The sequence below is a fragment of the Oreochromis niloticus genome, linkage group LG16 (genome assembly GCF_001858045.2).
Source record: "Oreochromis niloticus isolate F11D_XX linkage group LG16, O_niloticus_UMD_NMBU, whole genome shotgun sequence".
Taxonomy (NCBI): Eukaryota; Metazoa; Chordata; class Actinopteri; order Cichliformes; family Cichlidae; genus Oreochromis; species Oreochromis niloticus.
The window spans coordinates 32260019-32275928 of NC_031987.2; the positions used below are offsets into that span (position 1 = coordinate 32260019).

Consider the following 15910-nt stretch of genomic DNA (forward strand, 5'->3'; position numbering starts at 1 on the left):
GTAGATTTTGTTCCCACTCACAGTGCTGCCTCCTTCTCCCTTTCTGCCTGAACGCCTTCACTTTCTGGCTCCAGAGCAACACGACGTCTGTAAGGGAGGAGACAAACAGAGGATCAGGGTAAAGATCAGATGGCTGTAGAGATAGGATGACATTAGCATTAATATACTACATACATACAACATGCATTAACAACAACAAAAAACAGCCTATGTGCATCATCACCTGCCACTGCTAACACGTTAACTGAACTAATACTGAACGTAAACCTGCAGACCAAGCATGACTCAGTGATAGCATCACCTCTGGTTACCATGGAAACAGTAGGTATGGCTCAGCGGGTTTCTTTATGTGGTAACATAGGACAGCTAGCCAGATTTGTGATGCACCACGGAGGGAGTGTGAAGAGCTCAGCTCAGCTCCCAGCCAGGCGCTCGATGACCTGTTAATGTCTCCACTCATTTTTGAAACGACAGACGGTGACTGAGGTAAACGTGGAGGACTCTGCTCAACACATCTACTGAGATGCACTGATAACTTCTTCCACCTTGAGGAAACCCAACAGTGAAATGCTACTTATACACTGATCAGCATCAGTATTTATCATTGTAATATAGTAACCAGACATATACTGTTTCTATACAAATGCATGTGATACATCTGCAGTGTCTTTGAAAACAGAGTGAAGCATCAAGAGAGTCACATAGTCCCCCGAGGAGCTGTCTACAACACAGCATTTTAGACTTAAACTCATCCAGCGAGCACAAAATTTTAAAAAATGATATAAATATAATAAGATAACTTTGGATTGAAAATGCCAACAACTTGACCACCAAGTTCAGCATGTAAGAAGACAAAAGAAGAAAGAAAAAAGGAAGAAGCAGCTGCAGCTTTATGTAAAGTTTTTGAAGTCTTGCTCACCTTCTGTCCAGGTCTGAGGCAGCAGCATAGTGCAGGGCGGAGCGCCCCCACTGGTCTGTGGCATTTATGGCAGTGCCACATGCCAACAGAGTCTCCAGACACTGATAGTGACGGCTGGCCGCCGCATAGTGAAGAGGAGTCCTGGGAAGTGAGAGAAATTCAAATGAAGACCAATCTGCTTTTTTTCTTTTCTTTCCTTTTTCTTTTGACATTTCTTAAAGAGTTTAGAAAACTGTTCTCCACAGCAACATAAAGTACCTGCCACACTTATCTCTCCTGTTGTGGTCTCCTCCACTGCTCAGGAGCAACTTGACACAATCCACATTACTGCACAAAAACACAGAGACGGCAGTTATTACTCAAAATGACGCTTACAGGTGAAGGATTTATGATCCTTAGACAAAAGGAAAATGTTTGGTTACTGAAAAACATGCAGCATAACACTGAACAGCTGAGCCGGGTTCTGGCAGAGGCTCCTCCCCATAGGGGGCCATGTGATTGTTGTAAGGTCTTTAACTTCCAATAGAAAGCACCTAATTTGTAGCTATTTAAATAAAACATAATCAAATTAATGCCATTAACACCATGACTTGTTCTCATATTTAGACCATCATGCCCAGGCTAACGCAGGCACTGGTTTTATTCCGTTCAGGCTACCAGAGCAGCTAACGTTATCATGTCCTGGCTGATGTCAGAACACATCTTTTGCTGCACTGACTATATTCTAATATCTGGAAAGTGACGGACTCACCCTCCGGCAGCAGCAGCGTGGAGGCAGGTCCTTCCCAGCGTGTCTGGAGTGTCTATCTGAAAGCCTGCAGACAGGACCGAGTCGTTACACATTATGCTAAACCTCCGACCTGATGGGAGCAGCGCAGGGAAACGAAGGAAGGCCAGACAAGACACAGCAGCAGCCATCACAGAGAGAGAGGAAGAGAAGGAGGTGGAGAGGGAGACGGGGGTTAGTGTGACAGGTGGGGAAACAAGGGTTACAGAGACCATCATGCACATAGAGGAGAATACAAGGACAGGTATAGGCTACAGGTTACACACAGAGAGAGACACACATTGATCTTCAGGTCAGAGACACATTCAGACGGCCTCACAGGATCTAAGAGAGAAAGTGCAACAAGGCAAACGGCGCAACACAACACAGCTTGAATTAAATGGACGTTTCACACTGTAGGATGATTAGGATTTTTACAGGGACGCAGATAAATAAAGCTGTCATCAAATTAATCCATTATTATGGTTCTGTAATGTTTACATGGACGTTTTAATGAGAGGAATGGAAACGTACATTTATTTAGAGGTAAAGTTCGTTTACATTTATAGGCTCTGCTAATAATCCAGCAGATTACTTTGATTGTTCATCTATAGAAATATTCTGCATTTGCATTAAATATAATGGAATGAAGTAAGCACCACAAAAACTGAACAAAACTCAACAGTCATTTCTTTTTGAAACATTGTGATTACTTGGTAGTTTCATGTAGGAACTGGGATTTCTTTTGGCACACCACCCTGAGCTAAAGTCACCACGGCACCATGAAAACACCAAAGTCATCCAGTAAAGATGGCGTCCACCATGAAACTGCTCACAGCTACTTTTTTTGGAGTAACCTAGTTATTATTTCTGAAGGAGACATTACTGGTAAATTCTTGGATGTATTTCCGAGAAGGCATTTTCTCTAAAACTGGTGGACTCGTGCTAAAGTCGTGCACATTTCTTCCCGACCTGAAACATTTACTCAGTTTAGCTTCTTAAAAATGATCATTTTCAGTTTCTCATCCGAACTGCTCATTTTAATGTTATTTCTTTAGACAAAACAAGCCTGCAAAGTCATAATTAAAAAAATGTGGAAATTAACAAAAAAGTCTTTAAAGAATATTTGAAACAGTCTGTTTCCATAGTACTGAAGTATAACTCGTACCGAGTCTAGGCTGCCCATACACGTGTACGCTTTCTTTCACAATTTGATTATGTATCCACATGATTATCAGAGTTAGAACTACAAATGCATAGCTAACAGGAAATCACTCTTGAGATCCACGGTATGAAGGATTTTAAAATCCAAGATTTAGCTCTGGGTGCCGCAAACACAGCACTCCTGACCAAACCCAGCACTGCAGCTGCACAACACACAAACACATGTAAATTACTTCTTTGTTGTTTGCTTCAGCAGCTCAGCAGAGCCATGTGAGGAGCCCAGTTTCATCCACACACAAGCGCCAGCGCCTTGTTAAATCATCAAGTTATCTGGAAGAACTCGGGTCTTTTCCCAGCTTTTGTTTAATGCAAAGTTTTTGGGAAAAAAAAGTTTAACAGATGATATAAGAAGAAAATTATTTTACAGCCCAAAGCAACACGGAAACGTCCTGATGTAAACAAGACAACTGCTGAAAGAGGAGAATTCACAGGGATGCACTGTGTCCGGAGGGAAAATGAGTAATGAGACTGAGGCCTTGTCTTTTCAGGAGCATTGTGACCTGAATTTGGCCGGAGCTGAATATGTGCCTGTGCAGAACAACAGCTGGACTCAACCCTCCCTGAAGTTACACTCCAAGATGAAATTAAGACAACAGAAGTCCTCAGTCAGCACACTGAGGGCAACGTGCACATATGTAGAAATGCTGATTCAGCGTTCTTGGAACAAAAAACAATAGCAAATAATTTCACTTTTTTAGACAGAAGCACATAGAACACTGTTTGTGTTTGATTGACTCAAAATGCTGTACATGAAAATAGCATCCGTTCATGCATTTTTTTATCAGCTGTTGCTAGCTAGTTATTATTTACCAGTTCACCCACCTCCGCTCTGTAGGCGCTTGCTGAGTGGCTACACTCTGTGCTTGTGAGCTCGACTTCCTGTTCTCTGTGGACACGCTCTGATGTAGCTGACGAGTACATGTAAAGAATGCTTCCTGTGACAGCAGGAACAAAAGGACTAAAGACCAACTAATGTATCAGCTGATGTTAGCTGATGCCAATCTATTAGTGTCTATATCTACTTTCTAAATAAATAAATATGAGCTGGGAGAAACCTCCTTCAGCGAGGTTATGAGTGTTGAATTTGGATAATTTGTCCACCAGAGGCTGTACCACATGTTGCCAACATGTGTTTGACGTGCCACAAACACAACAGCCAGCTGATCGTATCAGGTCAGGCAGACAAATATTAGAGAGATCTATTTATGTTTTGTATCTGTGAATAAGACAAGAAAGATCATAGGACAATATATCAGAATATTGAATTTTTAAATCAGCAAATTTTGTTACTAATCTTAGAAAATAGTGGCAATCACCAAGGCCACCGCTCAGGTATCAATTTCAGAATACTAGCTGACTTCCTTCTTGAGTTATTGCATTCAGAAAATTTTCAGAAAACATGACCTCTGACCTTGAGGTCGAGGTCAAACTCATCCGAGATTATTATTAGACACACTTATGGTATCAATTTGAACTTCTCGTTGCCTCGTTCTCGACTTTTCGCATTTACAAACATTTACTTTATTTCAAGCTTTGGCTAACTTGGAAACTGTAGCACTACAGGCCAGAAAATAAGGCAAAGCTAAGTGGGTCCCCTTTAACTAAGTCCATCATGCACCATTTCCCAGTTAGCTACCTGACGACAGTAGCTTCCGGCAGCAGTCAGAGTGCGCATTCAAGGCAGCCAGGTGAAGAGGAAACATCCCGTGGACTCCTCGCCTTTGGAGAACAACATGGGTATCTCTTTATTTACATAACACGTCATTGTAATCAATAAAATTCTCAACAAGTCAACAAGCAAACAAACCTGGTGCAGTCGGCTCCGCTGGTGATAAGCGTGTTGATGAGGAGCTCGTGGCCGTAGCGAGCAGCAATGTGAAGGGGAGTGTTGCCATCCTTGTCCACACTGTCGATCTCTCCGCCTGAAACAAAGCGCGAACAAACAATGACACTGTGGAGTTAAGGTAGCTTCAAGACACCGCGAGACAAACACAAGCATAAAGAAGTCTCACCGTTCTGGATGAGGGTCTGGGAGCGAGTGAACCGTCCGTGAACCGCAGTCATGTGGAGAGGACTCTTTCCATCCCGACTCTAACATGGAAAGAGAAGAAAAAGAGGTTTTGACTGAAACACGCACTTTAGACTTCAGTGTTTTTAATGAGCACCCTTAGCAGAAAAACACCCCCAAAGCGTAATGTTGCCACTTCTGTGCTCGACTCTGGGGACGGTGTTCTTTGGGTCACATTCAGCATTCTCTAGAATATCTTCAACATTCTGCAATTCTGTCATTCAACATTCTAGAATCTTGGTAATATTTATCATTTAACATTCTGTAACTTCCCTTTGCCTTTAGTGGACAAACATCAACATCAGCAATCATAAGATAACTGAAGGGTGTTTCTCCTGTCTCTGCTTTACTTTGTAAAATTTAATTAATCGATAAATAGCCACTGTTCATTTATTTTAACACTTTAAAATCATTTTCAAGAAAGCCCAAAATATTTACTTAAAAGGTTTTTAGATTTAGCATTTAGCATGTTGCACCAACTAGCATGTCCACAGCATGTCTTTATCCTGTCTTCCTTCTCTCACCCCAACCGGTCGCAGCAGATGGCCCCTCCCCTCCCTGAGCCTGGTTCTGCCGGAGGTTTCTTCCTGTTAAAAGGGAGTTTTTCCTTCCCACTGTCGCCAAAGTTCTTGCTCATAGGGGGTCATATGATTGTTGGGTTTTTCTCTGTATGTATTATTGTAGGGTCTACCTTACAATATAAAGCACCTTGAGGCGACTGTTGTTGTGATTTGGCGCTGTATAAATAAAATTGAATTGAACTGAACTACTCGAACTGTCGACACAGAAACTTCAGGTTCAATTGCAGCAGCACTCGTTTACCACAGAATACTAAAACACCTCTTAAGGTGTCTAAACTTAAGTCAATATTTTTTTGTTCCATAAAAGTAAAAATAAGCATCACCATTACCCTCGATGTACAATAATAGCTGGGCTCTAGTCTTGCCAGTAACTATATTTCTCTGTACCTGTACATTGACATCGGCCCCATTGTTGACCAGGAACTCCAGGCAGAGCGCTCCGTGTGTGGAGGCAGCAGCAAAGTGCAGCGGGGTGAAGCCTTTGTTGTTGGGCTGGCTGACATTGGCCCCGTAATCAATCAGCTCACTGACAACAGCGTCCTGACCATTGAAACAGGCCACGTGTAGAGGCGTGTTTCCAAATGCATTGGGCTCATCTATCTGTGGTGAGAGAAAACAGAAACATCCTCACGACCACGTAAACATGAAAGGCAGGGCGTCTCTTTGAAGGAGCAAAGGGAAAACGACACGATCAGCTCAACTTGACTCGTACGTGCCAAATCAGTTATTAATCCATTAAAAAGCAATAAAGCTAGTAAAAATATTTAGGGTATATTTGGGTTAAATAATAGTTTATGTTTAGATAAAAGTAATCGAATGTATGCTTATGCTATATGCTAGCTAAAAGAAGTGAACTAAATGATTCGCTTACTGAGGTCAGCAGCAGATTTCTGAGGTATATAAGAATGACTTGGCTCTAACTTGTGAACGATGCAATGAATGCTGGTCATGTTAGGATTGGTCTGTTCACTCAGGAAGGGGACTGTCTCTCTATCTCTGTTTGTAGGGTATTCTGAAGTAAACAATCAGGCGTATGAGTGACACATAGAAGGAATGTTTTGAGGATTTCTTTTTAGATTCAAGTAAAATCTGACTCTCTGAATCCTTTTTTTTCTCTTTTGTTTAGTTAGTGGTAGTTTTCACATTGAAACAGCAGGGGTACAGTGATGGCATTTTGAAAAGCTGGAGTGGGATCTAACTACTCCTCTGCACGACGTCCTCTCTACTGTGAGGGATCACTCGAAGCACTCGAAGTGAAAGTAAACTTCTGATTGTATTTTTGTTTGTGATGTGGACTGTTTGAAAATTAGGGACAAAAGCGTGTGTGGGCGTGTGTTTACGTGGGTGTATGTGTGCTGACCTCAACAGACAGGTTGAGCAGGTGTTTGACGACCGCAATCTGTCCACTGGAGGCTGCCGTGTGAAGCGGAGTGTATCCTCGTTTGTCTTTACAGCTGATCTCTGCGCCTTTGCTTACCAGCAGGCCCACCACATCCAAGTGACCTAAAGGGGGATTATAAAAAATACTGACGCTCAGCTGATTGGTCGTCCTTTTCACTGAAGCACTGCTCTGATGAAGCGCTGATGTCTTTGTAGACCTTAGAGGTTGTTGTTATGTTTTTGTTGGTAGGTTTTTGTTACGTTTGGACTGGTTTTCCATTTCCTTTATCTCTGTGACATGTGCTTAACAACCTTCACTTCTGTCTCTTACCCATGAAAGCTGCCCAGTGCAGAGCTCGGCCATCCTTTTTATCGAAGGCATTGATGTTGGCTCCTTTAGTGAGGAGAAGGTTTACCATCTGACAAATAAACAGAGAGGACATGAGAAGGAAATATTAGAGGGAGGTGTCTGTACGTGCGCAACAGGATGTGTGAGCGGGCGGATCTTTTTATAACAGCTTTGTAAATCCATCTCATCTCTCAGCCCAGTCTCTGCATTAAAACACCGGAGGGCCTATCGAGCAGAAACGAAGGCACCGTCCATTCAGCTCCGCTCCACAAATCTGCCGCCTCTCATTGTTAATTTTAGATCTGGTGAATGATTCTGTCTAAGATGAGGAGTGCTTCAAAATGCACAGCCCACTTAATAATCCCAGTGACACAGCTGCACTCGCCCACCTGTTTCCTTCAACCAAGCTATTCAACCAGAACAGCACAAAGGACGGTTACGTCACAGCCTGTTTATTTGTGAACTGCAGTGTGAAGTGCAACCGAGTGCAGCCCCACTCTGCAGCTAACGTGCTGATCATTTACTTCCAGTGCTTAAAAAGACGGCTCCAGGCTGCTTTACCTCAGTGTGGCCGTTGAGGGCAGCGTGGTGGAGGGCAGTGCGTCCGCCACGATCTGACACGTTGACGCTGCTCAGCAGTGGGATGATGATCTCAGCGCATCGCAGCGCGTTATTCGCTGCAGCGACATGCAGCGGCGTCTGCCAGTTCTTGTCCCGCGCGTTCACGTCAGCAGAGTGGCGGATCAAGACTCGAACAGCCTCCTGAGGAAGAATTTGGAATTTTGCACATACCTGAATCATGTGACACCTGAACGAATGCAGTGCAGAGCTCCTTTGTTAGACATAGACATGGTATAAGCCTGCAGATACACTGATCAGTCAACTGATATCTCAGAACATTATTTAACTAATGAAAGTAATGCCATTAGAGCAGGGTAAGAAGCTTCGTCTTTGTAAATCCCCTCCTGACTAATGCACTGAGACAGGTTTTACTTCAGCTCTTTTCTTTAGATAGCGCTGGCTAAGTGGTGCTAATCTTTGAAATGGGAGAATTTTTTTTAAAGTGGTTTATAAACAAATAAAGAGTTTTCTTGTAACGATGTGAGTTTAGGTTATTTAACAGAAGACACTCCCACTGAAATGTCACATGAAGCTCCGTATAGGCATCAGTGATTTTATAATTAGCCTCGCTAATGTTAAAATTTATATGAAAATTATCATATATTATTTATTCTAATCTTTTTAGTATATTCACCTCATTTAAGGATTTCCTCATACTTCATGCTGCTTTTCCTATAACAGTATTTATTCTCAGTAATCAGCACATCAGTGAGAATACAGTTAAAACTGTAACACGTCCTAGGCCTGTTTAACATTAACTGATCAATATATTTTCTGTATATAAAGCACAAAAGTCTTGTGCCACAACTTATTTCCTTATATTTGGCTTTCAGGGAACCAGACTTGGACTAGTTAATCGAATTAGAAGAAAGTAAATGATAAATGGACTGATTCTTATATAGCGCTTTTCTACTCTGAGCACTCAAAGTACTTTGCAACACAGCTAAATAATATTAGTTGGTCATTAGAAAGACTATAGAACTGGACTGCAGGTGGCAATTCATCCATTTGATTCATATTACAGCAGCTCCTGAGCGAATGCATATGGTGCAATAAAAGTCGTTTTGGAAGTACATTTTTTCTTTAAAATCTACACTTTTATTTAAATATACTTGAGTAGGGTTACATGTCAGGTGTGTTGCAGCAGGGACACATGGAAAAGCTTCAGGATACCAGCCCTCGAGTTTGTCTGTTCTAAGTGCTTACTGTCTAACATTCATATGCATTCATTCTCTGAATGGATGCAACATGAGAGCAACATGGGGTTTTAAACACAAAAACTAGACAAGGACTTGAAAAAACAAAATTGCCGTCACACTGATAATAAGTGCGACCTGAATATCTATAAATGGGCACACAGCCAGTGCAGCCTTCAGCTAGTCCTGCTATGATGAATTACCAGTATGGATACTGGGAGTTATGCAGCCAATGAACTGCTGTAACCAAGATTCCTTAAGTTGGGGAACAGTGTGAGTTCTGGTTGAGACCTAAAACGAAAAGTCATCTGTCTGCTTTCATGTAAATACAACGAGGTTCCCTGACTGCACTGCCCGACTCGATGCTGTTTTGGGAAAAAGGTCTGTGTGTGTGTGTGTGTGTGTGTGTGTGTGTGTGTGTGTGTGTGTTTTCACCTCACTCCGAGATGCAACAGCGCGATGGAGAGGGGTCAGCCACATGTTATCTTTGGCGTTGACACGTGCCCCTGCAGAGTGGAAACACAGCATGGCAAACACGGAAAAGATGTAACTTCACGTTTACAAAGCAGTCCGGAAATTTCCTCACAGCTACAGGAAACACAGGCTTTCCATTTCCATCAACTAACATGAGCCTTAAATCCATCCATATGGTAATTACTTTCGCCAGAAAATGATGAAGCATATTGCGCCGCCCACGATCTTCTGTGACAGTCAGGACGTTAGTGGCTGGGCTACGTAAAGTTTTAGGCAATTTAATATTATCAAAACAACGTTGGGTTTGTTTGTTTGTTGTTAAATTGGACATGAGCTAACTGTATTTTATCTGGGATGCTTTAAATGTCGTAAGGCTCCACATCTACATTCATTCAATAAAAAACAACAACAAAAACAGCTGAAATCTGGAAGAACGACGTGGCGTGTTTTACCCGAGAGGATGAGGAGTTCGGTGATCTCGCCATCGCCCAGGAAGGCTGCTGCATGCAGCGGAGTGCGCTTCTCTGCATCCTGATGGAGGAACAGTGGTGCATTATGAGACAAGTGACCCTTCCACACATGAGCACATGTCACACAGTTACAGTCCTAATTGTCTCCTGGCATTTTTCCCTCTGTGATGGTTTCTGTTATCTGTTTGTATGACTCTGCGGCTGTTTGATCGAGTCTCTGTGGTTGTTGTCGTCGGGGGTTTGCCCCTTTGTGGCTGTGTCTGTGTCTCTGTGTGGCAGTTTGAGGTGTCTTTATGTTTCTTTGGGCGTGTTTTTTGTCTATGTGTGGCTCTTTTGCACATCCTTGTAGTTGTTCTGCATTGCCAGTCTGCACAGCAACATTTAGAGCGCTCTGTGGAGTTTTCCTGTAAACACAAAAACCTCTGTTTACATTTACCAAACATACAGTGCACCATCAACAAATGGATCTGATAAACAAATCTATAAGTATTTTAAATCCAGTGCTATTTCCATTCATGCAGCTGGTATGAGGTCACAGATGAGTAGAGGATCAGTGACCTCGTGCTCATTGAATAAATGCCCATCACACTGGCCGTGTGGGCTGACTTAAGCAGAGAGGACAGCCCCGACATGTGTTGTGTATTTATACCCATATGAGCAGATGTGTAAATAAACACTAACCCTTAACTCTGGTTTTACTGACTCTTAACTTGCAACCCTAATTCCCTCACTCTAAAACAGGAAGTGGGGGTGGAACGAAGAAGAAGGTGGTTGCCACCGAGTCCAGTTTTATTTCCCTAAAAGCTGACTTTGGGCAAAGGAAACTTTTTCTGCACTGAAACATGCACGCTTACAGACGATGGAGAGAACACAAGTGCTCTGTGTGAATATTCGTGTGCAGGATGAACAGAGTTATGGTGAAGCCACTTAAATGAGATTGATATCCTTTATAAATACAGCACATGCAGGGTGAGCTTTTATCATGTGTCACTTATACACATCTGTCATGTATTAAACCAAGAGCTAAAAGAAAGAGCTCACTCTTCCTCCTTCACACATTAGGAGGTGCCACTTCACATACCTGCATACAGTTTATTTGTGAATACAAACCATCTACTCTGTGGAAAATATGAATAGGTGAGTGTTTCACATGCACAGAGGTATCTTAGAGACAGAATGCCTGTTTGGTGTCCGTGTGACCTTACCAGAGCATTGATGTCTTCAGACTTGTATATGAGCATACGGATCTCTTCAGAATCTCCACTGAAGATTGCCTGGATGAGAGGAGGCTGTGGGGATGAGAAAGAAAACAGTCACGTGACCACTACGGACGTTACAAAAGGCTATGATCCTTCCCACGGTATGAAGTGCTGCCTATGTGTACTTAAAGCTGCAGCGTGTACAAAAACTGCAGACTGTACACAAAAGAAATCCAGGCCTGCCCTCACTTCTTATATCTCCCGTTTCTCTGTCTCACAGAGAAACTACTGTGGAAAATTCTTGGTAGATACACATCACAAAAATAAAAAAGGGTTCAGTGTGGAGGTTATGTCTCCGATGCCCCTATTATTCTTTTCAGGATGAGAGAGGTGAGGTAAATACAGGCCCAAACAGCAGATATCAGAGGCTTTTGAGGAATGCAAAAAACACAAAAAACTGGGACAACATGTCGCAGACGTAAAGGCGAATTTTTAGGTTCGGGTTCATGCAGGTTTTGCTAAACAGTACTAAAGCCAAATATGTTCTTTAAATGTTTGTATTAAATAAATAAATAGATTTAACAATGACTAAACCAAAAATTCAAAATTCGAATGAGTGGAATAGCAGCCAGTGTCCAAAGGAAAACCCTGAAAAGGAACACTTTGACAAATTAGAACAAGTTCTGGTTCTTTGGAAGCAAAGTATGGGAATATCTTTTTATTCCTGATTACATTTCTCTTAATGATTAACCTGTATTAAAAAGAGCATGGATTAAATTTTGACAAACAATGGATCTATGCACAGATGTTACACAGACTAATAACTTTTTAAAACTGTATCTCTATTTTCTACTTTAGCCTTTCTTACTATGGACATAACAAGCTACAATTGCAGGTAATGTATCCAGTTTAGGTTCAGTTTATCTCATTCTGCTTAATCTATTACATCATCAGCTAGCTTTATTTTGTTTAGGTTGTTGTATCTAATGCAGCGGTCTCTAACCCCCTCTATTACCGGTCTGTTAGTCGTCTGGTACCGGGCCGGGAGAGTTGTGTGAAATTTATGGTTTTCAGGGTTTTAATCGTTGACTCGGTTTCCCTGGGTCTTTTCGCGTGTTGTAGTTGTGTGTCTTATTTTGAAAGAAATGTTTATGCGTTACCATAGCGACCAGAGAGCATTAAGAGGCAGAGAGGAGGCTGTTACTCTCAGTGTAGTTGGCGCATTACAGGAGGACGCTGCTAATAAAGTTACACAGTTACACAGTGAATTCATGTTTATTATTATATTTACAAAATACCAGTTTTTGTCTCGGTCATATCATTTTATTTTGTTGTATTTATCCGCGACACCTTAAAGGCCGGTCCGTGAAAATATTGTCTGACATTAAACCGGTCCGTGGCGCAAAAAAGGTTGAGGACCGCTGTTCTAATGTATGCTAATCACTCATTATCACTGGTGTTATACTATTTGGGCTAAAATAGCAGGTGATGTTAGCTTGTTCAGGCTAGCAAAGAAGCTAACTATTAGTTTTTTTGTTATTTTGTTATTTTGTTATTATGTTATATTGCTATGATATCATTGTCATAGCAACATCATTAGCAGGTTGATATCATTACAATACAACATTTTTTAATAAAGCATTAATATCTAAATATGTTTCTTTATTGTTATTTTTATTATAATAATAATAATAATATTATATATATATATATACATATATATATATATATATATATATATATATATATATATGTGTGTGTGTGTGTGTGTGTGTGTGTGTGTGTATGTGTATATACATATAATACATTATTAATATTTTGAAGGCGGGAAATTTGTATTGGGGAACAAGAGTAAGAGGATGCTAAGGACTACCAGTTTTTAGAAAATGATTTTTTTTAAAGAAAACAGCAAATGCTCCCATTTGAAAACGTGAAAACAAACAGATATAGCTCCTTTACTTAAATAAAATTATTCTAAAAAATGTCTCAATTTAAAAATTTGCAAAATTGAAACCGAAATGTAGATTATGTGTAGATTGTGCTCATTGTGTTATTTATGAACCAGGCTGAGCAGAGGGAGGCCTCACTTCACTTCCTGTGTGTTTCTGCTACTCCTGCCTCACTTCCTGTTACACAGTCTCTCCTTCTCAGAAACCTGAGAGAGGAACCAACCACAGAGAAGTTTTTCACTTCTGCTTTAAAAATACAGCACGCCACAACACTTCTTCCTCATCTGACTGTTTCATTCCCCTGAATGTAATTCTGCTGCAGCATCCATCATCTCACTCACTGCTGAGAGTGAAGGCAGACACGTGTGTGCAGCATGTCGCAGGACTGTAGCTGTTACTTTTACTTGCAGCACACAGGAGTTGCTTTTCTACCACACTAATGTTTAAAGTTCTGATCAGATCTAATGTGTAACACAGACAGAGTCACACAATAATGCAAATAAGCTCATCTATGCTCGTTTCTAAACTCAGAAGGTTGCAGTGATGGAGTCAGGATTATAGGCATATTTAGCTCGATGCTTAGCGGCTGTAACAAAAACACTCAGCTGGCATCTCTCAGGAGCTGGCTGGTACTGCCACAAGCAAGGCAACAATTCACAGGATGTGTCAGGGGAATACCTTAGTAGAAAAGCTAGTGTCCTTTGTTGGCAACTCTAGTAAATAAATCCAATAACTCAGAGAAATGCTAAGTGAGAAATGCACTGAAGCTTGAGGAACACAGATTTAGACAGGAAATGACATCAGCACTTGGCTTTCTGCACTAGTCTTCCTGGTATATCATCCCCACAGGCTATTTCAAACACAGGAGGTCATTATTGCAGCTTGCACACATTCACGCACGCAAACACACAAACACACTTCCCATTAGCCTTAAGGCAGAACCAATGTGACCCACATCCCATTAGTAACCAATAACGATGAGAAAACGCTCTTCAACGTGCAGTGTCAGCCTGCCAGTAACAGCCAAACATATTTGGCCATAAAGTACGCTTTTTGTGTTAAGGATCTAATAATTATATATTTCCAATAAGAGTCACACTTTTTTTATTCTCAAGTTCAAGTGTGTCAACTGTTTAAAATGCCCAAACTCTATAAATCAGAGAAATCAAACACGTGCTCACACAAGAGCTACTAGAAGAAAGACATTGCAGTAACTCTGAAAACTGATGAATATTTTTACTACTTCTTTCTAAGTATGTGCTGATTTCTGTTAATGACTATTCTGTCCCTAACAAGGTCATGCTCTCAACTCACTTGGAAAATGTTATGTAATGAAATCAGCACAGAAGTTGTTTTCAGCACTTTTTTCAAACGTATTTAAACTTACTGGTATAGAGATGTAAGGATCACGTATGGAGATATTTAGCAAATGGGTAGATGATGAGGGATAAGTTAAAGAGGAACAAAAGCCAAAAAATGCAAGTACTGTCAAGCTGCATCTACAAAGGAAGAGATTTGCAGCAGTGTGGTGACTACAGACCAAAGAAAGTAAGTGACGTTCAGCAGTTTCAAGTGACTACGGGCAAAAAACAGAAAAAAACAAACCCACTAGTGCCTTGAAGTAGGCATGTCCCAATATAAACCTTCTCAATCTCAACTTTGAGGTGTGCAACCAATGAGACTGCAGAACACATATGACTCTGTAATAAATACATTAAAGGTTACCTAGGCAACTGCAGTCTGGAGAGTTCAGTAGCTCAAAGATGCACATATGTGACACGTCTCTGTTCACTTAAACTAACAACACAAGACAATGTTGATGTCTTTAAATGTTACTGTTCCATGACATCCACACCTGGTGTAATCCTCTACAAAGGCCTGGACTTAACAACAGGTTATAGTGATGCAGGAGATGTTTTTAACACTAGTAAGTAGTCAGGAGCCATTGTTGTTTGTGAAGTAGCAATGCTGTGAAAGATGAAAAAGATCTTTTTTGTAAATCTATGCATGATTCAAAATCGAGGATTATCCATGGTAAGAAACCGCACACTCATGGGCAACAAGCTGTCAATAAGGAGTCAATAGCCAATGAGCACGCAATTTCACAGTCAAACCTGCTCATGCTTGGTACGTCCATTTCTTTGCAACAGCAGAAACAATCATCTTGAGACGTCGAAACAGATTTCACCAACCAATGGGTGACATACACCAACTGCGTCTATGGTTTTGGCGAACTCAACTACGGTTCATAAGGTGACCTGGAAGCTCCTTGTAACTTTTAAGTAGCTTTTGCTGTATGTGAACTGTGACATTTAAATCATGTACACAAATCTCACAAACACCAATATTCCTACATTCACTAATGTACAAATGTTGTCCAGTTTAGATTCATCAATCAATTCAATTCAATTCAATTTTATTTATATAGCGCCAAATCACAACAACAGTCGCCTTATATTGTACAGTAGATCGCACAATAATACATACAGAGAAAAACCCAACAATCATATGACCCCCTATGAGCAAGCACTTTGGCGACAGTGGGAAGGAAAAACTCGCTTTTAACAGAAAATAACCTCCAGCAGAACCAGGCTCAGGGAGGGACGGGGCCATCTGCTGTGATTGGTTGGGGTGAGAGAAGGAAAACAGGATAAAGACATGCTGTGGAAGAGAGACAGAGATTAATAACAGATATGATTCAATGCAGAGAGGTC

The 15910-nt window shown here is 41.2% G+C and overlaps 1 protein-coding gene across 3 annotated transcripts in view; it reads right to left on the reverse strand.

Moving 5' to 3' along the window:
• The window catches only part of ankrd44 (ankyrin repeat domain 44), a 32270-nt gene that overhangs the window by 11242 nt on the left and 5118 nt on the right, over positions 1–15910 (reverse strand). For 2 of the 3 annotated variants that reach the window (XM_013264753.3, XM_005475184.4), the window contains exons 2-15: positions 11254–11337; positions 10031–10109; positions 9540–9610; positions 7849–8049; positions 7270–7357; positions 6919–7061; positions 5946–6158; positions 4922–5000; positions 4717–4831; positions 4546–4628; positions 1671–1779; positions 1178–1246; positions 920–1060; positions 22–87 (exon numbers count right to left, since the gene is read on the reverse strand). In XM_013264753.3, coding sequence (XP_013120207.1) covers positions 22–87; positions 920–1060; positions 1178–1246; positions 1671–1779; positions 4546–4628; positions 4717–4831; positions 4922–5000; positions 5946–6158; positions 6919–7061; positions 7270–7357; positions 7849–8049; positions 9540–9610; positions 10031–10109; positions 11254–11337 — 1541 coding nt within the window. The remainder of the gene's footprint in view (positions 1–21; positions 88–919; positions 1061–1177; positions 1247–1670; positions 1780–4545; positions 4629–4716; positions 4832–4921; positions 5001–5945; positions 6159–6918; positions 7062–7269; positions 7358–7848; positions 8050–9539; positions 9611–10030; positions 10110–11253; positions 11338–15910) is intronic. The other variant, XM_013264754.3, reaches the window with a different exon arrangement.